General features: G+C 38.0%; 1 protein-coding gene across 1 annotated transcript in view; it reads left to right on the forward strand.

Moving 5' to 3' along the window:
- Positions 1-25,684, forward strand: part of VWA8 (von Willebrand factor A domain containing 8) — a 369,324-nt gene that overhangs the window by 163,228 nt on the left and 180,412 nt on the right. Inside the window, exon 21 of the mRNA XM_030882155.2 lies at positions 16,161-16,237. Within this exon, the coding sequence (XP_030738015.2) occupies positions 16,161-16,237 (77 nt within the window). The remainder of the gene's footprint in view (positions 1-16,160; positions 16,238-25,684) is intronic.

Consider the following 25,684-nt stretch of genomic DNA (forward strand, 5'->3'; position numbering starts at 1 on the left):
GCGCATGCTCTTCTCTCTGCCTGGAGCACTCCCCGTTCCCTTCCCACACCCGTTTTCTCTAACTCCGGGACATGTTCCCTTGTCCATAGCTTTTAGGTTTTCCTGCTTCTACATAACTTCCTTCCATCTCTCCATCATCACACTCATCATGTGTTACTGTATTTACATGTAGAATGACTGTCTTCCCAACTTGTCTATATGCCCGTCAAGGGCAGGGACCATGGTTCTCTTGCTCATCTCTGTGTCCTCAGTTCCTGGCACAGTGCTTGCTGCTACATAGTAGATATTGAATGTGTTTATGGATGGAGTGGATGGACATTTTATATCTAGAGGCTTCTGATAATTTTCCTCAATGAAATTAACAGACTCATAATGAACAGCACCTTTGGTTTCTTAAATTAGTTTGAAATTAAGGATAACAAGCTTTCAGAAGAAGTTTGGTCTTTTTGTTTTTTAACTTATTAAAACAATACATATTCTTTATTTAGTCCCTCAAACTTACAAAACAAATTTTTTTAAAAAAAAATAAAAAAGGGCCAATTGAGTGGTTTACTGGTTGAGTTCACAGGCTTGGATGTTAGCTGGCTAGAGGTCCAATTGCAACTCTTTCATAGATGGCTGTGACTTTGGGCAAATTGCTAATCTTACTAAGACTCAGTCTCCTGATATCTAACCTAGGAATGCAAATCACGTGCACGCTGTCGGGCTAATGTATGGGTCACATGAAATAACGCATGGAAAGCACTTCACACAGTCCCTGGCTCATGATAAGTGCTCAGTTAGAATTAAATCTGTGGGTCACTGTTGTTAAAAAGGACTTTAATACTGTTTTATTTTTTTCTGAACAAGAATTAAAGGGTGAGCAATAAAGTATTCATGGTGTTTTTTTTTTTTTTTAACAATTGTTTTAAGGTTGCTTATTGCTGATCCATGGTCGTTTTTCACTATTTAAAAAGTCCTGGTGAGTCTATGTACCAGAGTGGGAGGCTGAAGATCAGTTAACAGTCCAGTATTCAGTACTTGATATTGAAGCCCAGGAGGTCAAGTTCTCATCTGACTCTGAAAACTGATGACTCTCATCTCACTTTGCAAAATGATGGCTTCATAGCCCAGAGTACCTCACAAACTTTTTATAAGTCGTTAAACCCTGGTATACTCAGTGTGTCTTTTTCAGGTCTTCTGTTGTTATTTGAATTGCCTGAGACACAGTCTGCTGGCATCTCAACAGCTGCAGACCAGAGAGTAGACCAAGAGAGTAGGCAAAGAAAGGACCAAGAATACACAGAGCTGGGGCATGAGGAATAATTTTTGCTGAGGAGCAGGCTTTCAAAAGGAAGGCTCCTAGGGGTCAAGTTATGATGTTCAAGCAGCTTTGAAATATCCTAGATGATACTGATGTCCTTGGGGTTTAGTGGGTGGGATACAGAAGGAGTTTCCTGGTAAAGGCAGGGTTTACATTTGAGTTAGATAATAGAGTCAGGGTTTCACAAGAGTTGTCTAGGTTGAAAGGTTAAAGTTAGAGCCTAGCCAGTAACCAGAGAGACAGGGAGAACATTCTAACCCCTGGGAGCTGGGGAGAGCTATACAGGATGAGGGCTGAGGTGGAGCAGAGGATTGCTTCTTCTTTATGATAAATTAAAAAGAGGCTATGAAAGTGCTTTGAAAGTACTCTAGAGTGCTATACAAATGTCGATGTGAAATCCAGTATGCTACCTCTAGTCTATTTCGAGTCCCAAAGAAGAGAACAAGACACTAGGACAAAGGGCTAGGCATTGGGTAGAGCGAAGAGCAGCTCCCTCTCTACACATACATGGGGGAACCCCAGCATCCGGTGAGGGTGGGAGATCCCACTGGTTTTCAGGCTTGTGTAGAGTTGCCTAAGGAACCTCTGGGTAGAGCCTGCAAAAGATGCTCAGGAGGTGCAAGGCAGGAGGCAGGGGCTTCACACAAACGTTGTCTGTCAGTCAATGCTGTCACAAACCCTGCCTGTCGTCAGCAGATCAGTGTCTTGCCTTCTTTTACCCCTAGTCTGACACCCTCCACTTTGGAGAAACAGAAAAATTGAAAAATGGAGATTGTATTCATTATAAATTTGCTACACTTAGCTGGCGTTTTTCATGGCAGAAAGCTTTTTTATCCTTTCATTATAAACCTCTAAGACACTGATGGTCTTAGATTTTATAAGTAATTTCTGCTACCTGTGTCCATGAAATTAGCTAGTGAAAAAGTCTAAGTCTTTTAGGCTATCATTTGATGTCTTCCATTGTCTCATCCCACTCCGCTTGCAGCCTTGTGTCTCATTTCTCCCCTGGAATTCATGTCCTCAGATAAACACTCTGTTTTCCAGATACCTTCTTATCAGTGTTATATTTTAGCCTTTGATTGTCACCAGCGTGCTCTCTTCTTTCTCCCATCTTTGCCTATTGAAATCCTTCCAATCTCAGAGGGCAGTATGGTGTCGTGGAAAAGCAGAAAGCTGGGAACCCAGAGATCTATCTTCCTGTGCAGATTTTTCAACTCTGTATGTGATATTGGATAGATTGCTATTCCTCCTTAAAGGGCTTTGTCTTTTTTCTTTTCTTTCTGTTTCTTATCTATAAAATGATAGGATTGGAATGGGTGTTTTCTAAGGTCCCCCTGGCTGTAATATTCCATAATATGCTTCTTTAATAAAGTCTTCCTGAACACTGCAGCCTGAAGGTTTGGCCTCATTCTCTGAACTCTTAGAGCACGTCATTTCTAGATTTCTTTTGACTTCTGTCACACTTATGCGTCCACCTGCCACCTCTCTACTGAAAAGAGAGAGCCCCTTGATAAGTCTTAGTTATTTTTGCAACCTCCCTGATGCCTTGCATACAATAGACATTCAACAAATATATTTTAGAGGACTGCCTAGAATAAATTTCTAATGAGTAGCCAAAATGATTTAGAAGTAATATGAATTTAAAATTTAGGCTTACTTGGTTTATTTTCAGGCGATTCTAAGACAAATTGACTAAATTTCTTATTCAGTAAATTTGCAACTGTTTGGTGAAGGAAACAGTGAATAAGACAGAATCTAGGGAGTAAGAGAAAATACTTAAGTGGCCCAGACAGCTGGGTATGATTATATTACTGATGGGATCTGATCAGAGACTGGCAGCATTATCACTAGGACAGAATAATGAAACACTAATTATTTCTAATAATAATTAAGTGCTAATTAGTATTTAGCTAATTAAATGAGATATAACTTTGCACATACTTACATTTACCAAGTCAGCGAGTGAAAATTGGATTTAAGGTGGCTGGTTAAAATCTAAATAGAGGGCTTCCCTGGTGGCGCAGTGGTTGAGGGTCCGCCTGCCGATGCAGGGGACACGGGTTCGTGCCCCGGTCCGGGAAGATCCCACATGCCGCGGAGCGGCTGGGCCCGTGAGCCATGGCTGCTGAGCCTGCGCAACCGGAACCTGTGCTCCGCAACGGGAGAGGCCACAACAGTGAGAGGCCCGTGTACTGCTAAAAAAAAAAAAAAAATCTAAATAGAAACTCTGAGTGCTTTAGCCAACTTCAGTTCCTTTCAAACTTGTTTTCAAAAACGAACATCTGTGTTAAGATATGAACAAGATTCTATGGTTAGACTTATATTTTTTCCCAGCTTTATTGAGGTAGAATTGACAAAAAAAAATGTATTTGAAGTGTACAACGTGATGATTTGATATAACCATACATTCTGAAAGGATTCCCCCCATCAAGTTAATTAATATATCCATCGCCTCACATATTTACCTTTTTTGTGTGAGAACATTTAAGTTTTACTGTCTTAGCAAATTTCAATTATACAATACAGTGTTATCAACTGTAGGCACCATGTTATACTAATATATAATATATATTATGATATATATTACTAATATATATATTATATAACATATATATATATATATAAAACTAATATATCCTCAGACCTTATTCACCTTATAAGTGAAAGTTTGTACCCTTTTACTAACCTCTCCCTATTTCCTCCACTGCTCAGATCCTGGCAATCACTTTTCTACTTTGTCTCTATGAGTTCAACCTCTTTTTCTTTCTTTTTAAGATTCCACATATAAATGATACCATGCAGTATTCATCTTTCTCTATCTGGCTTATTTCACTTAGCATAAGGGTCATTACGGTTAGACGTTTGATTGCTTCCATTTGGTTGTATGAGGGGGAAGGAGCCACCTGTAGTATTTGCTAGCAAATGCAGAGCAAGTGCCCTACAGGGATGTGTTTTTCTAAGGACTGGTATGCAGTTATATGTTCTCTTTCCCTGTGCTTTCCTCTGAGTCCTGATCATCTAGGAGATATCTTTTTCAGGAGTGTGTACTTTTGCAGCCATAGTAACTCAGGTCCTCTGTCGATACCTTTGAAAACACCCTACTTTATTTATCAGTGGTATTTCAGTACCTTAATATCTTACACACCTTCTCATCTTCACCCTTTATCCGTCTTGTGAACCAAAACAATGAAAAAAGAAAAAGACCAGGAAGTGAAGCTACAGCTGGTAAGTTAAGGTCTACTGATGCTCAGCTGTCCCCGGGTAGTGTCACTGGTGTTTTCCCTCAAATGAAAAGTGACAACCATCTGGAAAACACCTATTTCAATTACATGATTTAGTTTGAAACTAAGTAAACCATTTGTAGCAATTGATCAGGCTCCTTTTCTCTTTCTAAAACATTATATGATGACTACTCAAAAAAAAAACCCCAAAACAAAAAAACAAGTCAGTTAGAATTGAAGCTTTGGGGATTAAATATTGGCAGAGAAGCCAGTAGTGGGTTGTTATAATTATACAATAAAGTGTAATGAATGCTGTTAATACAAACTGTCTATAGATTGATACAGTTTACCCATCCTTCTGTTTGCAAACTAAAAACTGGCTGAAGTTCATGAAAGAAACTTTTCAATAGGCAAAGTTGTCAATTTAGAGATGTTTTGAAAGATTGCTGTTACCAGTAGCAACTTTTACAATGAGGAAATAAAAGGGAGTAAGTGTTGATTTTGAGGTATCTCAAGGTTTATTATCTTTATTGAGCCAAATCCCATCTTTTCTTTCCATGTCATACTATCTTTTCTAAGAATCTTTGACGTTAGACAAGGTTTCATAACAGTTGGGAAGCTAAAAACAAGTCTATAAAATCACCTACCATAGCAAAATAAAGTAGGCCACATATTCTTTTGGTGAAATAAAATTAATTCGTTTAATCTTTCCGATTTTCTTTGTGGGATGTTACGGCACAGCACATCGACCCTCCAGTAAATGAAGCAGAATTGCTGCCTGTCAGCCAAAAGGGATAGGGTGCCCTGAAATTACACATTTGATGCTCCCTAAGTATACAATGCTTCATGTCCTAGAACCACTTTAGTATGCTGCTACATGCGTTATATTCTACTTACTGTAATTATAACATCACATGTACCTTTCATACAATTAGGAGTTTCATGCTGGCATTTTAAAAGAATCGTAGCATGACTTTCTATTTATTTCAGCTTTACTGACAGGGAAAAAAGAGAAATGGCTATTTACTTTCAAGCCAGTAATGCTTTTTTTTGTCACAACTCTACTCAAGAATAAGCTTTCTTCCTCCCCATATCTTATTTTCTTTTGATTTGCAGAGCTATATTCTATTTGATATACAAAGTATTTGTTGTGAATATTTTGGGTTATAGATTGAGCTTATAGGTGCATAATGTTTTTATTGTTTAAAAACTTCTTAAGAGGGCTTCCCTGGTGGCGCAGTGGTTGAGAGTCCGCCTGCCGATGCAGGGGACACGGGTTCGTGCCCCGGTCCGGGAAGATCCCGCATGCTGCGGAGCGGCTGGGCCCGTGAGCCATGGCCGCTGAGCCTGCGCGTGCAGAGCCTGTGCTCCGCAACGGGAGAGGCCACAGCAGTGGGAGGCCCTCGTACCGCAAAAAAAAAAGAAAAAACCCTTAAGAATAAACTTCTGTTTCTGAATAAGAATACTTAAGTTTTGAGAGGTTGAAGGAAGAAATACTTTAGTAATGTGGCGTTCTAAAATGCTCAGGTACCCCCCTTACGTAAGAATTATTTTTAAAATATATAGTATTTGTTTTAAGAAATGAAAATTTAATCATCTGCATATAATGTTTCCTGATTTCTGATGTTAGACAAATTGCAAAGCAAGTCATCAAAATTTAATTTATATTTAATGAGGCAAAACTAATAATTCACAATTACTTCTACATGAATATAGTCCAATAATTTGCCAGATTTGTCAACCTTTTGGTTTTTTTTTCCATTTTAAGCGAGTCCTTTGTATCATTTTGCCGGATAATAGCACTCTGGTGAAATATTTATACTTAAGCTGTCCTTGTATTCCACAGTCCATATTTTTTACCTTTACCAAAATTCTAATATATTTTGTCTTCCTTAAAAAATAAAGAGTCAGCTCTGGCTGATTTTCATAGGGGAGGCCTTCTCTGTCTGACTTTCATGTGCTTTATATTTCTAGAGTACTGATGCTTTAGGTACTCTTTCCAGTTCCATGGCACTTTCTGCTCTATCAGCAGTGAGATAAATCTTAGAAAGCAACTCTTAATTTTATGAATATTTTCCTGCTAAAAGTTGAAAGTGGCTCCCCCTTGCCTATCAGATAAAATCTCTTTCATAGGGAAACACTCAAAACAACCTATGACCTGGTTCCAAACTTCTTGTATAGTTCTAGTTCTTCCAGATCAGAGTTTCTTAGCCTCCCTAAGTGTACTATGCCCTTTTGTTCTCCCAGCCTTTTTTTTTTTTTTTTTTTTTTTGCGGTACGCGGGCCTCTCACTGTTGTGGCCTCTCCCGTTGCGGAGCACAGGCTGCGGACGCACAGGCTCAGCGGCCATGGCTCACGGGCCCAGCTGCTCCGCGGCATGTGGGATCTTCCCAGACCGGGGCACGAACCCGTGTCCCCTGCATCGGCAGGCGGACTCTCAACCACTGCGCCACCAGGGAAGCCCTCTCCCAGCCATTTTTCATATTGTTTGTTTCATGTGGTGCTTCTTCCCCTCATCTTTGCCTATGAAAATCCTACAGTTTTCAAGAGCTCGGATATTTTTCCTCTATGAAGCCTGTCTTAGACACCCCCAAATAGAAATAATCTTGTTTTCCTCTGAACGTTTATAGTATTTTATCACTATCTAATTCATCTTTCTCTTAAGGTTGTTGTGATTTTTTAATTTCATCTATAATTGAATTACAAATTTCTTATGAGCAAGGATTAAAAATAGTAATAATTGTTATGTTTTACAATTTCCAATATACTTTTAAAAATCATTTCATTTAGTTCTACAGCAATGCTTTGGGATAAATATTTTTATTTTCCATACTTCACAAATAAGCAGACTGAAACTCGAGGTTAAAATATTTGCTCAAGATCACATAGCTAGTTAATGATTGAGTTAGGACTCAGATCTCCAAAGCTCATGCACTTTTTTCACCATACCACACTAACTCTCATACTAGTAATACAACAACAACAATAATAGTGTATAATAGCTCACTTATGTTGAGTGCTTATAATAGGCCAGGAACTATGCTTTACATACAGAGTACAGGGCATTTTAAAATTTTCTATTATGAAATTTTTTAATATGTTCTATAAAAAGTAGGGTATATAATGAACTCCTTTGTACCCATAACTTAGTTTCAACAATTATCAGCATTTTGTTCATCTTGTTTTATCTGTATTGAACATACTATCTATATGTTATCTTTTAATACATCATTCTTTTACATAATGCATTTTTCTTACAGTAGCTCAGTTTTTATCTCTGATATGATCACAATCCCATTATTACTCCTAACAAGTTAATAATAACCCCTTAATATACTCTGATACCCTGTTTTCCTCCGTTATCTCCAAAGTGTCATTTTACAGTTGGTTTGTGTCAGTCAGCATACAGACAAAGCATGATCACTGCACGTAGTTGATGTACCTCCTGAGTCCCTTTGAAAGTTGAAAGATACATTCTCCTGTTCTCTTTATCCTTAGAGGTATTGACCCACTTTCATGAATATAAACATTTTATCAGAATTATACCAATATCAATGAACTTCCAACGAGGAAGTATCTTCTGAAGTAAATTTCATTAAGCCAATTTAACTTCTTGATTAATTTACATAATGAAATTAAACCATATTCATTTCTTCCAGGCTAGAAATTTCTTTTTTTTTTTTAACAAATTTATTTTATTTTTGGCTGCGTTGGGTCTTCGTTGCTGCATGAGGGCTTTTCTCTAGTTGCGGTGAGCAGGGGCTACTCTTTGTTGCAGTGCGCGGGCTCTAGGCGCGTGGGCTTCAGTAGTTGTGGCACAGGGGCTCAGTAGTTGTGGCTCGTGGGCCCTAGAGCGCAGGCTCAGTAGTTGTGGCGCACGGGCTTAGTTGCTATGCGGCATGTGGGATCTTTCTGGACCAGGGCCTGAACCCGTGTCCCCTGCATTGGCAGGTGGATTCTTAACCACTGCGCCACCAGGGAAGCCCTAGAAATTTCTTTCTGAATTTCTTCCCAGCCTTTTTTTCCTGAATTTTCATAGCATTTAATTTTGAAATCTTTTATACACTATGAAAATCGGTAAACATACATTTAATACTCACTAAGGAGGACTCTATACACATTGTTATTACATAATTCTATATAATCCTTTGTATCTCATACCATCTATTAATTAGAGGCTTGTAATTAATGGACTTAGTTTTCTCCTGGTATAGGCTTAGTAAATGTTTGTTGAATTATTTAGTATTGAGATGCTGTGAATATTTTATTGCCAAAATTAAAGAATGTGTGAATTTTGTTAATTAATCATTTGAACTGAGCCCTGGCGGATTGCTAATGTGTCACATCAGAAATATACCATGTTGCTATGCCAGAATAATTATCTAATATCTGTAGAGGGGCTGAACAGTGTGTCCAGAAATTTTCCCGCCTGTGTCCCCAGCAAGTAGTGGCAGCAGGGAATTTGATAACTAAATGTGCCCTGTTTCTAGTAGCTACAGCGGCCTAGGAGTCCTAAGGCTATGAAATATTTGGTTTCATCAAATATAATGACACTCATCTTTATTTTATATTACATTATTTGTATCCTTTCTCAAACCTCTTGCTGTGAAGTTGCCTGAATTGCAATATGGAAGTTCTTTGCCATGCTGCACATTCTCTCTAACATTCAGTTTATCTGTCCAGTGTTTCTTAGTGAATATTTTTCTTGCCTTTGTTCTGAATTTGTGTATTACTTTTGTAGACACACTGATTTTTTTTTGCCACAGTATTTGTTATGGATGCTTTGGTCATACCTAATGACCAAACTAGCAAAGAATATATCTTTGCCATTTATAGCAACACATTATTTCAAAGGGAAATTGCAGGGAGGTGGATTTTATTATTCCTGTTTGGAAAGGAGGTTTTGACTTTGCCAGGGAACTTTATAAGTATGTTTAAAGCCATGCAAACTGGTAGTGCAATTGAAAAGCGTGTTGTTTTGTCTGACTTCCAGGTACCGTTTTTTGAATCTGTTACAGGGAACCCATTTATGGAAATGTTGGGATTGTGTACTATTTAGTTTTAATTTTTTTCTGATTACATAACTAATGCATGTTCACTGAGAGAATTTGGAAAACAAGAAACTTCCAGTGAGTCATAAAGCAGTGACCTCTCATTTTGTTATTGGATTAAAGAATATTAGAACAAGATAGTGTTTAGAGATCAGCTTGTCTAGGCCCTCTTTATTCAAATGAATAAAGATGGTAGTAGAAACCTGCACCTGAGACAGATTAAGGAGGGATTATTGTCTGAGTCTCCCAACTGCTAGTATAGGGAGTATATTTTCAGGCACTTTGGACAAAGAATTAGAAGTTTCAACGTTTGATGGAAATTTTATGGTTATAGAAAAGCAGCCGCAATTTATTTCTCCTGATTTTGTTGTAATGTTAGTTTTCTCGTTGTTATTTTTGACTGCAGTTGGTATTTGTTGATGATATCCATACAGTAGCTTTTCTAAAAGGAAAATTAGGACCCTATGAAAAAAGTCTTTAAGTATTATACAAACTGAGCTATGAAAATTATTGAAGAATTAAGGGGAACTGGAAAGAAGGCCCAAACGTAAGAGGCTTCAGAGACCATGAGGGAAAGCTGAACACCGGCTGTGGCAAACACTCACTTGGTGTCCGTTTCAAAAGTTACTACAGAAGAAAAGTTCCAGCTTGACTTCCTCACCTTCTCCCTCCTGAACCTTGGGTACCATACAGGGAGTTCCTGGACACATGTTTTAGACTATTTTATAATCTTGGAGTAACTGATCTTTGACTCGACGACATTAGCCTATAAACTCTCATGTAAAGCAATTCAGGGAGGCTACCTCCTGACATTCTGTTTTGCCATATAGTGAAACAGAAAACAGCCCAATCTTTTAAGTCAGAGTGGATTTGCCTTCAAAATCCCATTGTGTGCAGGGTCTTAATTGCTTAGAACTTAAGTTTGCTTTTCTCTAAAACAGGAGCATTACCTCCTACTGACATGGCTGGCTTGAGGATTTGAGTGGTAAAGCACTGAAAGGGTGTGTATGCGTATAGCAGCGGGCTCCATAAATGCCAGTTTCCTCCTCTTTGTTGACACAAAGGGAGCAGAATGTTCTGGAAGGAGCTTTCTACCTCCTTTAGCAAGAGCACATCATATGACTGCCCTTTCCTTTTCGTCCCGTCTTTCCTCAAATGTTAATAGTTATGACCTGCAGGTTACATGTGCGTGCCGGTGAGAGAGACACGGAAGAGGGCCGATCCCAGCCTCCAGGAGTGTGTCTTTCTGCCGAGGCACCTGACACATCACTAAGGTACAGTGTGGTGAGGCCTGTGAAAGACAGTTGTTTAGGGACGCGAAGAGGAAACCATGCTGGTGCTCTGAGTTGAAAGAGAGAAAGCATTGGGACAGTCAGGCAAAGCTTCAGAGAAGCTGGGACATTTCATCAGAACACTAAGGAGTGAGTGGAAGATGGCAGAGAGATGGGGAAAGGCAGCCTAAATGAGTCCGAAAAAACAACGTCCGCAGAGAAGCAGCAGCACAAAGGTTCTGGAGACGGCTGGCTGCTCTTTGGGTGAGACTTGGCAGCGGGCCATCATGGCACGCTTGCAAGTTCATCCGCTGTGAGGGATCCTTCAACATTTCCGTCCCAGGACAATTACTCTTAGCCCAGATCCCACCCCGAGACCCATTTTCTCTTGTCTGCTCTCCGTTCCTCTTTAGCCCTTTTCTTCTACTCTGCTTCTTGCCCCCCTTGACAAGATATAGATTGACTTTCCCAGTCCTGTATCTTCTAGTCCAGGAAGGCAAGCTCTTTTTCTTTACAGGATTTTACTTATGCTCTCTCTGAGGAAACAGGGTAACTGAAATAATGAGCCTGAGAACGTTGAACGAGTCCCAGAATCTTTCAAAGTTCTTGAAGTCATGTCTTTGATCCTTTCTCTCACAGAAGCTGGTAGCAGGTTTACCTCCTGTCCTCGTGTCTGTGGGGCTGAATATAGCCCTTCTTCCTCCTAACCCTGTAAAGGGCCGTGTGACTCCTACCTCTGTGAAGGTCCTTCTTTCTAGTATGTTGTCACAAAGAACACAATGGGATGGAACGGTAATGATAACAGTAAGCATCATCCTTATGAGACAATTTGTAGTTTGTTGTGGTTTTTTTTTTTTTTGCGGTACGCGGGCCTCTCACTGTCGCAGCCTCTCCCGTTGAGGAGCACAGGCTCCGGACGCACAGGCGCAGTGGTCATGGCTCACGGGCCCAGCCACTCTGCGGCATGTGGGATCTTCCTGGACCGGGGCACGAACCCGTGTCCCCTGCATCAGCAGGCGGACTCTCAACCACTGCGCCACCAGGGAAGCCCGACAATTTGTAGTTTTTAAAATCTCTCATTCTACAGGTTGCTTCTCCCTTTTTAAATTTTCACTCACTAAATATTTTCCTCAGTAAGAGTCAATTATGATGTAAAAACTATTTATTTTGTGCTTTTTAAAATTAAAGGATACAAATTGTATATACAGAATAATGACTAGTAAAGATAAACATGCACAGGAACAAAATGAAACAGATTTACTTTGGCAGCTGCACGTTGGGTAGTGTTTTGTTTTAGAAATTTCCAGTTAAGAAAAATGAACATGTGTAGTTTTTATAATGGAAGAATAAGATACTATTTATGTATTTATTCAATTAAAATTAATCCTGAGGATTTTCTGTTCTAGGTGAAAATGATGACTGGAAAGAGCAAATTGCTGTAACTGTTTCTTTTTGCTCAGGATATTGACAGAAATTCCTTCCTAGGTCATGCTTTTAGCATTTCCTTGAAGGAATAATCAGAGCTTTTCAAATGAAGCCAGAAATGACCTGATGAGATCTCTGTTTTAGAAAAATAGGTAAACAAATTGTGGACTGGCCGGTTGTAAGTCCGGAGGCGAGACCAAAGAGGACCCTTTCTAGGAGTCAGAGCACGATGATGATGGGCTGCCCTGGAGTAGTGAGAGCGAATTAGACAGGAACGAGCAGATATGGGAAGCAGGCACTGCAAAGTGAACATGTTCACAGTTAAACTGCCTTTTTTTTTTTTTTTTTGCGGTACGCGGGCCTCTCACTGTTGTGGCCTCTCCCGTTGCGGAGCACAGGCTCCGGACCCGCAGGCTCAGCGGCCATGGCTCACGGGCCCAGCCGCTCCACGGCATGTGGGATCCTCCCGGACCGGGGCACGAACCCGTGTCCCCTGCATCGTCAGGCGGACTCTCAACCACTGCGCCACCAGGGAAGCCCATAAACTGCCTTTTTTTAAACCAGACTTTCCTCTCCCACCCAGCAAATGCACTTCCCCTCCCCTATTTCTTGTGTCGTAAGCAGCATCACCTTCCACCCTGTGGCCCAAGACAGAAAGGTTGATTTGTCCAGCTCCTCGTCCCCACATCCAGTCCATCACCAAGTCCTGTTAGTTCTTTCCCTTAAATCTCTCTTAAATACATTCATTTCTCTCTGCTCCTTACTTTAAGCCACCTTCATCTCCTGCCTGAGCTTTCTAAGGAATTTCCAAGTGGCTTTCCTTTGCTTTCAGTCTTGCTCTCTGCCAGATCATTTCACCAGAGTGATTTTCCAAAAATGAAGATCTGATCCTATTACTCCTCTGCTTCAGTGGCCTTTTGGTGCTTTCAGGAAGCAGTCCAAACGCTTTTACGTGGCTTCCAAGACTTCCAGAGCTAGACCCTGCCTCCTGCTCTAGCCTCCTTTCTCACCCTTCCTCATTCTTGCTGCTTGACATCCCTCAGACCTGTCCAGCTCTCCAGCTCACTAGTACCCACAAGTCTTTACACATACGGTTCTCCCTTCCTGGAACACTTCTCTTTCTGCTCCTTCCTTTACCTCTTTAATTCCTTGATATTTCAACTGAAATATCACTGTGCATAGTGGGGCTTCCTGAGCCCTTAGGTAAGTCTTCAAGCCTTTTGGATGTCCCACAGCAGAACACTTATCACATGTATATCTATTATGTTTGCTTAATTGTCTGTGTTTCCTACTAGATTGTAAGCTATGAGTGTGGCTCAGGGGCTGTAGCTATTTTATTTACCGTTGTATCCTACTCAGCTAGTGCAGTACCTATAACAAGGGAGGAAGGAGAGGAGAGAGAGAAAGAGAGAGGGAGAGGGAGAGGGAGAGGAAAGAAAGAAGAAAGAAAGAAAAAGAAAGAAGGAAGGAAAGAAAGAAAGAAAGAAGGAAGGAAAGAAAGGAGGGAGGGAGGAAGGAAGGAAAGAAAGAAAGAAAGGGAGAGAGAAAGAGTGAGAGAGAGTGGGAGGGAGAGAGGAAGGAAAGAAGAAAGAAAGAGTGAATGAAAGAAAGAAAGGGAGGGAAGGAGGAAAGAAGGAAGGAAGGAAAAACGTTTTTCAAATAGAGACTACAAAGATTCTAGTGACAGTTTGAATGAGATCAGGGAAAAGATAGACAAAAACATTCCGAGATTCATTCATTGAGCAGCTGGGTACATGACAATACTGTTATATTGGGGTGAAGAAAAAAGAAGAGTAAGTCTGGGTGGAAGCATAATGAGTTTAGTATGAACATCTGGTGCAGAAGTTCAGTTGACAATTAGGAATAGGGAATCTCATCTCAGCTAGAGCTTAGGAAAGAAGTGTGAGCCATATATGATGACTGAAGTCAAGGGAGTGGGAGGGAGTGGGTGAGATTCCCAGAGACAGTATATGGAACTAGAAGATGTCTGAGGTTGGAGTTCTGAAGACCCTAACCTTTGTTAAAAACAAGACAACTGGCCCCAGATGGAGTCACCTATGCTAAATCCTACGTCACAAAACCCAGACTTAACTAGGTAACCGTTTCAGCCTCTCCCAGAAATGGAATCTTAAACCAGTCAATGAGGAATCACTGGTCAGCACTAGTGAGGTCATTTGCCTGATAGACCCCCTGCATTCCCCTAAAGGAAAGTGACCTTGTCCCAACCTAGTATAACAATTTTGCTAGTATAACTTCCTTGTCCTGCTCCCTTCTGCCTATAGAAGTCTTTCATTTTGTACAGCTCCTCAGAGCTCCTTTCTATCTGCTAGATGGGATGCTGCCCAATACATGAATCACTGAATAAAGTCAATATGCTCTTTAGGGGCTCCCCTGGTGGTGCAGCGGTTAAGAATCCGCCTGCCAGTGTAGGGGACACAGGTTCGAGCCCTGGTCTGGGAAGATCCCACATGCCGCAGAGCAACTGAGCCCGCGCACCACAGCTACTGAGCCCAAGAACCAAAACTACTGAGCCTGCACGCCTAGAGCCTGTGCTCTGCAGCAAGAGAAACCCCCGCTCGCCACAACTAGAGAAAGCCTGCGCACAGCAACGAAGACCCAACGCAGCCAAAAATAAATAAATAAATTTACTTAAAAAAAAAAGATCTTTAAAATTTACTCAGTTGAATTTTTTCTTTAAACGCATTTAAAGCAGACACAGCAAAAGAGCTTCTTAGTGGCAGCTTGGGACTTCACATTGCTTTGTCCTACATTCGTGGGCCTTGTAAGCTCCTGAAACAGTGCTCAGGAGGAGTTTGAAAAGGCATGGCTGATTCTGTAATCTTGCAAGTGGGGAGGGAGCAGGACCTCCCCATAGTAGTTTTTCATGACTTGTTTCTTTCAAGAAATCCTTTGTATTTCTGACATTACAATGCATTTATGATATATGTTTTTCTCTAGGTTTCTTGAACAGAGCTGATATATCAACACACATTTTACTCAGCTGAATTTATTTACTTAAAATTTTACGTTGATTGCGACATGCCATTTAAAGCCCACATGGCTATTTTACCGTACATTCGAATGTGAACATTATAAGAAATCAATGTGTTATTTATTGCTGGAACATACATTACAGAACTCAGCTTTTTTAACTACTTCTACTCTTCCCACACAACCCACTTGTTAAAAGATTTACATCCCATTAATAGAGGATTCCACCTCTAAGTGAAGACTTTAAAATGGAGCAGTAGCATGGGAATGGATTCCATTTTTAACAGTCTGTCCGCTATGAAAGGACAGCAACTCTCGCCATCAGTAAGTGGTAAGGAAATGAGGGCATTTCTAGGAAGAGCAGATACAGTTGAGACTTATTAATAAACTCTGGTTATAATTTTAGGTTTCCAAGGTTTTAAAGGACTAAAAAGTAGGATAAAAGGAGAAGAAATTAGTGTTTGATTAAAACAGAAGTACAGTATTGTATTTATCTTTATATAACTAAAACCACACTTCTGAAGAGCTGATTAGAAAAAATCATTGTTTTTACACTTATTTGATTTCCTTTAATGCCATTCTTCACATCTGAAATAGATAATATTCTGCTCTAATGTCTGCACTTCAGTGTAAAATTATAGAATAGAAAAAACAAGTCACAGAAGGTTAAAAATAATTATGAATATCCTTTTAAATAAGAACTTAGAGCTACTGTATTTAGAAGTAAAATTTTTTTTGAAAAAGCCTTTATGTCATAGAAGATGTGCTATATACGTTCACTCGTTCGGTTTTCCTTAACAATAAGCTAAAACAGTAAGTAGGTTTTGGTAAGAGATTCTTCTGGTTTGTTTTACCTCCAGACAAAAGTTACTTTTAATGCTTCTTTGTGTAATTACAGGGCGTAGGAAAGAACAAGATTGTTGATAGATTCCTTCACCTGCTCAACAGACCTCGAGAATATATCCAGCTGCACAGGTAAGAGGATAAAACCCACAATCTCTTAAGATCTGGTTTAGTCATTTATTTTGCTCCCAGTACAATTTAAAAATACTTTCTTAAAGGCCCATTTTTAATACACCAGTTTAATTTCTGTTCCTCCTACTGTTATCTCTCCTCTCCTTAAAAGGTAATAAACCCATGCAAAATTTATTTTTAAAGTTACTAATGCTTTATAAACATGAACTAATAGATATTTTGTGGACAAAGAGTGATGAACATTACATTCAGGAAGCAGTTTTCATCAACATAAAGGCTCCTAAATTAGAAGAAAAATATGTAGAGACTAAGCCCACTCTCTAACAGGAAGCTAAAATAGCTCACAAGGAGAAACATAAGCTATATGAATCTCAGGTGTGAGATAAGGAAGGCAAAACTATGAAGCAGTAAGTTATTAGTCTCCTTGCCTTCCTTGAGGTAGATTATTTAATTTCGCGTGGTTAGAATGCTGGTCCAGGGATAGCTTTTAATCAAATAGATTTTCTCAACATGGATTGTTTTTAGCTTTATCAATGAACCTGTTCTGAATATTTTAAAGATAAAATATAAGCAGCAGATCCACCAAAGGGGAGATAAAAAAAAAATAAATCAAAGAATATACCAAGTAATAAGCAACTTAAAAGTAGACTGAATTGTTATTGTTTTAATCCCAGGAAATTAACAAAAATATTGTGTAGTGGAAATAACACTGGATTGAGTTACAAGAATTGGTTTCTGGTTTGGATCCTTTCACTAAATAATGATGTGTTCTTGAGAGGAAAATGTAGGAGAAAAGAAGGTAGAGTTAGTGGACTAAAGGAGAAAGAGAAGAGGACCAAAGTGAAGCTGAGAGATGGTCAAAAACTCCTTCTTGGCATTTACACCTCTGGCTGTGATGGAGTAACTAATACCAGGTTAGTCCTACCACAGTAAAGAACTATAAAACTGGACAAGACTCACAAACACTGGGAAAGGAACAACCACTAGGGACTGGTGAGCTGAACAATTACCAGAGTTCCCACATGGTTAAGAGACTTCATTAAACTTACTCCTGGTATTCATAAGATATCCTGTAAAGTTTATGCTTTAGAAGTAGGATCAATCTGCCCCTAGAGTAAAAGCTACTTTATGCCTACCCTTAATAAGTTTGAAAATAACACTTGAAAAAACAAGGATGTTTGCTATTTAACCCTATTTTGTAAGTTTTTCTCATACAAAATGATTTTAAAAGTTAAGGGGATGTATGTTGGGGGAAAATGTTTTGAAAAAAATCAAGCTGACGTGAATTAACTGCTTAGCTAAACAAACTTACCGAGCAATGAAAGAAGACTACAAAATCCAAACATTTAACAACAGAGCATTCACAATATGAAGCATTCAATAGAATATTACTAGGCATACAGATAAGCAGAAAATAGACCCAAATGGTCAATAGAAATAGACCCTAAAATGACAGATGATAGAATTAGCAGACAAGGACTGTAAAACAGTTGCCTTAAATATGTTCAAGCATATAAAGGGCATATAAAGGGGGAATGAACATAATGAGGGAATAATTAGGAATTCTCAGTACAGAAATAGCAACCTTAAAAAATCAGTCTCACATATGGGCAATTAGAGTTTCAAAAAAAAGGACAAAGAACGGGGCAGAGTAATATTTAAAGATGTAATGGTGAAAAAATTTCCAAATTTGATGAAAACATGAAGTCACCAATCCAGGAAGCTCAATGAACCTGTAGCAGGATAAGCAGGAAACCACAATAAAGTACATTATAATCAAATTGTTGAAAATTGAAAAGGAAATCTTTAAAGCTGCCAGTGAAAAAAAGACATATTACATATAGGAGGAAAATCATAAAAATGATGACTGACTTGTCATGAGAAATAAATACCACAAGTCAGTGAAATAGTTGTTTTTAAAGAGCCAAAAGAAGAAAAAAAAGTCAGTATACAATAGTATATCTGGCAAAACATTCTTTAGAAATGCAGACATTCTTGGATGAACAAAAACAGAGTATTTTTTACCAGCAAACCTGCATAATATAAGAAAATTACAGTTCAGTATTAACCATGAGCATAGATAACAAAAATCCTTAACAAGTATTAAATCAAATTCAACAATATATAAAAAGGATAATACATCATAACCAAGCTGGTTTTATCCCAGGAATATAAGGTTGGTTTAACATTTGAAATCAAATAATTTAATTCACTCTATTTACAGCATAAAGGAAAAGCCATATGATCATTTCAGTCATTGCCAAAAAACAAACAAACAAACAAAAACACTTGATGAGATGCAGTGCTCATTCATGATAAAATGTTACAGCAAATTACAAATAGCAGGAAACTCCCTCAACCTGTTAAGATGCTTCTATGGAAAACCTATAACTAACTTATATTTAATGGTAAAAAAAAACAACAACTAAATACTTTCCTCCTATGATTGAGGAAAAGGCAAGGATATTCACTTTTCATCATTATTCTAGTGGTCCTAGCCAGTGCAGTAAGGCAAGAAAAAGTAATAAATGGCACATATGTTTAAACAGAAGAAGTAAAATTGTCTAGAGACAACATGATTGTGTATATTAAAAACCCTAAGAAATCAAAAAAAAAAGAAAAAAACTATCAGGACTAAAAAGTAAATTGAGCTAGGTCACAGGATACAAGGTCAACGTACAGAATCAGTTGCATTCCTATCTAATTGCAATGGACAATGGGAAAATTAAAATATTTAGATACCTTTTATAATAGCATAAAAACATGAAATACTTAGGAATAAATTTAACAAAATTTGTACAAATTTTAATTTACTAATCTTAATAGGGCATGGCAAGGTCATCTCAACTCCTAAACTTCTATAGCTCACCTAATACATAGCTTCAGAAAATTTCTAGCCTATTCCCATATCATCTCACAGTTCTTTATATGAATTACGCCTTATGTAAACCTAGGAATTTCAACTTACCTTTTTTCTTTTTTTAAGAATTTACTATGTCAAGATTACAGGACTAGGTGTTTTATGAGATATGGAAAGAAATAAGAAACATAATCTCTATCTTTAAGGAGCTGTAATACTGTTCTTGTTTGTGATTATTTCAGTCTTTCATGTTCCACTTAATCTAAAAAAATAACTCCTTTTTTTCCTCACCTTTAAGCCTTTCCACCAGTTTTTTTTCCTACGTGAACAAAGTTTGGGGGAAATAATGAAAGAATCAAAATGTTTGCTAGTTTCACCTGAATAACTTATTTGTAACATATCACAGTTCCAGTTTTTGAGCCACAAGACACGTGGCAAGACCTATATTTTATGTTTTAAGGATGATACAGTGAGCATTGCAGTTATTCATTCTTATTTGTGCTATTTTATCTCTTTCATTTTGGTTTCATTGTGTTTAGTCTGTACTGTTTAGTGGTGCTCTTAAAAATACGTAATTACTTGAAAGTTTTAATGAAGCGTATACTAATGCCACTTATAAATTAGAGCCAAGACAAATGAATTTAAATTTTATATTTTAAAATAATCAAGCAGAAAACCAACTTTTCTCTTAAGGATGACTTCAGAGGTTGAAATCAGCTCTCAAATTTATGCTCAGAAATATGGAAGTCACTTTATATGAGGGTCCCTTTGTATGGTGAGGCAGTTTTTAGATTTCTGTATATTGGACATTAGAATATTTTTAAAGAAAGATACATTAGGCTGAGCTAGCTCAATTAATTCTGATTGTAGATTATGAAGGTTAGTTAATACAAGCAGCAAGAAAGGAAGCAAAGAAATGTAACATGTACTTAGTAATTATTCTTGGGTCTGTGTCACCATCACATTCATTGTAAACAGGCCTTTTGCTTATAATTCATTATCTTTAATAGTTACAGCCCTCAGAATGGGAGAAAATATTTGCAAATGAAGCAACTGACAAAGGATTAATCTCCAAAATTTACAAGCAGCTCATGCAGCTCAATAAAAAAAAAGCAAACAACCCAATCCAAAAATGGACAAAAGACCTAAATAGACATTTCTCCAAGGAAGATATACAGATTGCCAACAAACACATGAAAGAATGCTCAACATCATTAATCATTAGAGAAATGCAAATCAAAACTACAATGAGATATCATCTCACACCGGTCAGAATGGCCATCATCAAAAAATCTAGAAACAATAAATGCTGGAGAGGGTGTGGAGAAAAGGGAACACTCTTGCACTGTTGGTGGGAATGTAAATTGATACAGCCACTATGGAGAACAGTATGGAGGTTCCTTTAAAAACTACAAATAGAACTACCATACGACCCAGCAATCCCACTACTGGGCATATACCCGGAGAAAACCATAATTCAAAAAGAGTCATGTACCAAAATGTTCATTCAGCTCTATTTACAATAGCATAGCACAGGGAGATCAGCTAGGTGGTTTGTGACCACCTAGAGAGGTGGGATAGGGAGGGTGGGAGGGAGGGAGATGCAAGAGGGAAGAGATATGGGAACATATGTATAACTGATTCACTTTGTTATAAAGCAGAAACTAACATACCATTGTAAAGCAATTATACTCCAATAAAGATGTTAAAAAAAAAGAAGTTTTAATAAATCTTATTTTTCTAGGAATTATTCCTTGTCTTCTAATTATTGGCATAAAGTTGTTTATAATACCACTTTACGATATTTCAATGTCCTTAGGCCCAGAAATGATATTATCATTTTTATTCGTGGTATTGGTTATTTGCCTTCTCTCTGTTTTTCATGATCGGTTTTGCCAGGAGTTATCAGTATTATTGGTCTGTTCAAGCAACCAGCTTTTGGCACTGTTGAATGTCTCTTTTGTATGTTTCTTTTCTATTTCAATAATTTCTGATTTTATCTTTATTATGCCCTTTCTTTTATTTTCTTTGGATTTAAAATGCTGTTTATTTTTAAACTTTTTTATATGAATGATTAATTGATTTTCAACCTTTATATGTGTTTGAGGCTGTCTATATTTGAATCTCTTTTTGAGTCTTGGTTTTCTCATCTCTGAGTAATAGAAGTTGACAAGGTCATTTTTAATATCTCTTAGGTCTTTATTCTAATATCTTTGAATAGGCAAGAAGAAGACAGTATTCAATGTGCTTTAGAAAGTTTAGAAGATTAGAGATACAGTCATCCCTCATTATTTGTAGGGGATTGGTTCTAGGACCCCCATGGATGCTATAATCCACAGATGCTCAGGTCTCTTATATAAAATGGTGCAGTATTTGCATATAACCTGTGCACATCCCCCCATAAACTTTAAATCATCTCTATATTACTTACAATACCTAATACAATGTAAATGTTATATAAATAGTTGTAAATACAGTGTAAATGTAGTGTGAATATTTGCCACATGACAAATTCTAGTTTTGCTTTTTGGAACTTCTGGAAATTTTTGTTGTCCCAAATATTTTCAATTTGAGATTGATTGATGCATGATGCAGAAACTGTGAATACAAAGGGCCAACTGTACTATGCTTTACTTTCTACCTAGAATGTCCCTTATATCAATCTTTTGTTGAAAAAGTAACAAATAATTCATAAATAGTAAAGAAGTACCTGCTGATTATATCCCATGGTAATTCTGATATTGGCTACATAAATATATTTTCTATGAAAAAACTTTCTAAATTCAAAATGTAATAAAATTTTCAAAGTTACAGATTTTTATTATTTTTGCTTATATCACTCATTGCTATATCATTGATTGATGGTAGTATTACAAATAAAATATCTACTCATTTAGATACTGGGGTACCTCTCTTTGTCAGTATTTGATATTTAATTTGTTATGTAAAGTTGGAAGTAAAAAAATCTCCATTTGTGTTTAAAATATATATTATTAAAGGATTTTCATTAAATAGACTGACATTCCCACTAATTTCAATGTGGACGGTTTTTTTCTTTATTATGTACAACTTTATGACTATATTTGTCATAAAATTAAAGCTCATGAAATTGCCTTAAGAGAAACATATGTTTTAAAAGATCTAAAAATAGCAGTCAAAAAAAATGTTTGGAACTTCTCTGATCTGTGGGTGACCTATTTAATGTCATTAACTCTGTCAATTTCAGATTCCTTTTAATGGATTTGCAATGTTACCATCTAAGTAATCAGTCACACTGAATTTAGTTTATGGATGCATTCCAACAAAATTGGTTATGTGCCATTCAAAACATAATCTTGATAAGTAAAACCGTCACCAAACATACATGAAGAAAACATACAACCAACGTACTTCGGAGTGTGGCCGTCTTATGTTTTAATGATCAGATCTCATAAAATGAGCAAGCTAGGCAATTCATGTTTTTAGTTAAAATCAAGCTGTTGTCCTAAGAGTATGATTTAGATAATTTAAAAGATTAATGAGTATAATGACTTTTACGGTATATATTTCAAGCAGAGGAGACTACATGGCTCACATTTGTGAAGTGTATTTATTTACTTCTTTTCCCACAATAGTATGTTAATTTGACATTAAAGAAGACACTTGATATGTCAACTTCTGTAGCTATATTTCCTCTTTGGATAAAAATATACTTCTGTATTAAAATCAGAATTATCTTAGTTTTGAAATTCTTATGTTACCAGATTTTTTTCATCCGCTACCCTTCATATAAGAAGACGACGGCGCAGGTCCAGTCATTAGCATGACCCATATGCTTGTTTATTTTTCTAATACTGGTGCCCATTGTAAATACAGAGTTTTCAGGTCCCCCAGCAAAGTCCCAACTTTCTCTTCAGTGAGATGTTCCCAATGTATGCTCAACTTATTCCAGACTGAACCATTCTCTGTCCTACTCACAAGTTTTGAAGTTATATGCATACCTGTCTTTATTCTTCCCTCTAAAATATACTCTGTTCCTCCCCGAATACTTCAAGATTTGGTCCACTGTTACTTCTGCATGGAACTTTTCTGATTTGTCATTCTGGGTGTATTTGTTCCCTCCTCTGAATCTCCACAGGACTGAATTTGTACCATTGTGATAGAAAGAACATGGATTTTAAAAGATAAAATTATGTCTCTACCATTAACTTTTTTTATAATTATTAAAAACTTTAATAATTTAAAAAAATTTAATCATTTAGATTTTTTTTAAACATCTTTATTGGAGTGTAATTGCTTTACAATGGTGTGTTGGTTTCTGCTTTATAACAGTGAATCAGCTATACATATACGTATATCCCCTTATCTCCTCCCTCTTGCGTCTCCCTCCCACCCTCCCTATCCCACGCCTCTAGGTGGTCACAAAACACCGAGCTGATCCCCCTGTGCTATGCGGCTGCTTCCCGCTAGCTATCTATTTTACATTTGGTAGTGTATAAACGTCCATGCCACTCTCTCACTTCGTCCCAGCTAACCCTTCCCCCTCCCCGTGTCCTCAAGTCCATTCTCTACATCTCCGTCTTTATTCCTGCCCCTAGGTTCTACCATTAACTTTTATGTGGCCTTGAACTCCTTGAGTCCTGATTTCTTTACCTACCAAATTGAAATAATAATACCCTTCAAGATGGTTGTGAAAATTAGGTGAAAATGTTCGCCAAGGACCAACCACAATGTCTGGCACATTTTAGGTCCCTAAATACTCAGGCTAACTCATAAGTATTAGTTTCTTGCCACATAGCCCACTTCCTCTCACTCTGATTTGCATTATAATTTCTATATCTTATGTCTATACCCCCTTCCCCAGTCATGCCTCCCCAACTAAATAAGGAATTTTTTGAAGGCAGGAGTCAGGTTTATTCATTATATATTAATTCATTTCACCTAATTTGTATTTATTAGATTCCTGTTGTTTGCCCATAGCTGTTTGGGGGCACGGATGATGTACAGTCATTCCTAGTATCTGTAGGGGATTGATTCCAGGACCCCCACGAATACCCAAATCCAAGGATGCTCAGGTCCCTTATATAAAATGGCATAGTATTTGCATATAACCTACACATGTCCTCCCATATGCTTTAAATCATCTCTAGGTTACTTATAATACCTAATACAATGTAAATGCTATATAACTAGTTATAAATGCAATATAAATGCTATATAAATAGTGGCTGGCTCACAGCAAATTCAAGTTTTGCTTTCTGGAACTTTAAGATTTTTTTTTTCAAATGTTTTCAATCCACAGTTGGTTGAGTCCTTAGATGCAGAACCTGTGGGTGTGGAGGGCTGACTGTATAGGTGATGATCTTGATTTTGACTAGATGTGCTTGCTTGCTTGTCAGTGGGTGAGAATACATCAACATTTATAAAACAGTGTTGTATATAAGCCAAGAAAGAAACATGTGCAGGTTCTGTGGGACCCTTGAAGAGAGGTACCCAACCCTCTGAGTGTATGCATGTGATTTGGTGGAAGGGTCTGGAGAAGGTGGCACTCAAACTGAGTCTTTAGGGATAAGTAGGAGTTTTCTAAGTGCAGAACACAGAACAAGGCATTGCAGTTACTGAAAACAAGCTGTCTAGGGCTTCCCTGGTGGCGCAGTGGTTGAGAGTCTGCCCGCCGATGCAGGGGACACGGGTTCGTGCTCCGGTCCGGGAAGATCCCACATGCCGCGGAGCGGCTGGGCCCGTGAGCCATGGCCGCTGAGCCTGCGCGTCCGGAGCCTGTGCTCCACAACGGGAGAGGCCGCAACAGTGAGAGGCCCGTGTACCGCAAAAAAAAGAAAAAGAAAACAAACTGTCTAAAAGTAGGACGTGAAGGCAGCTTGGGTAGCATGGAATGTATGTGGGTAGATGCAAGAGCTGATGCCAAGAGGAAGATGTGGACCTTGTGGGGACTTCATGGGCCTTGCTGAGGTTGGATTTTATCCTGAGTGCAATGTGATGGCATTAAAGCAAGATCATTAGGACCATAGTCTGTGGGTAGAGCAGGGTCAGATGAGACTTGAATCACAGAGAACACTAGGAGGTGATTGCAGTAATCCAGATAAAATTGTTGGAGCCAAACAAACATACTGGCAATGAAAACGGGAAGAAGGGAAGTGGTGAAGTGGGTTTAACTGGCTAATTTTAGGTTGATAACTGTATGGAGGCTGAGGAGAAAAGAAGAGTGGACAAGGGGAGGACGACTGCATTGCACTGTAGATGGTTATTGTTAAAACCCTTGTCTTTCCCCTGTCATATTTTTGTATACTTTTTCTTTATGAAATCAAATGAGATAAAAGGAAGTGTAAAACTGTAGCACTGACCTTCTCCATATCAAATATCCTGGAGCGAATGATGACATGCTTTAAAAAGCACAGCATAATTCAGCATACAAGGCTTTCCTCAATCTGAAGAAAACTGAATGTGACTGTATAAATTTTGAAATTCACGAAGTCCCAAAGGGCAAATAGATGTATCGGTAAGAAATAGAAAAACTAAAAGCTGTTTTGAAGTTTCATGGAAAAAAATATTATTGATCCATCAAGACATTCTGATAAGAGCAATAGAGA

This window comes from Globicephala melas, chromosome 18, assembly GCF_963455315.2.
Source record: "Globicephala melas chromosome 18, mGloMel1.2, whole genome shotgun sequence".
Taxonomy (NCBI): Eukaryota; Metazoa; Chordata; class Mammalia; order Artiodactyla; family Delphinidae; genus Globicephala; species Globicephala melas.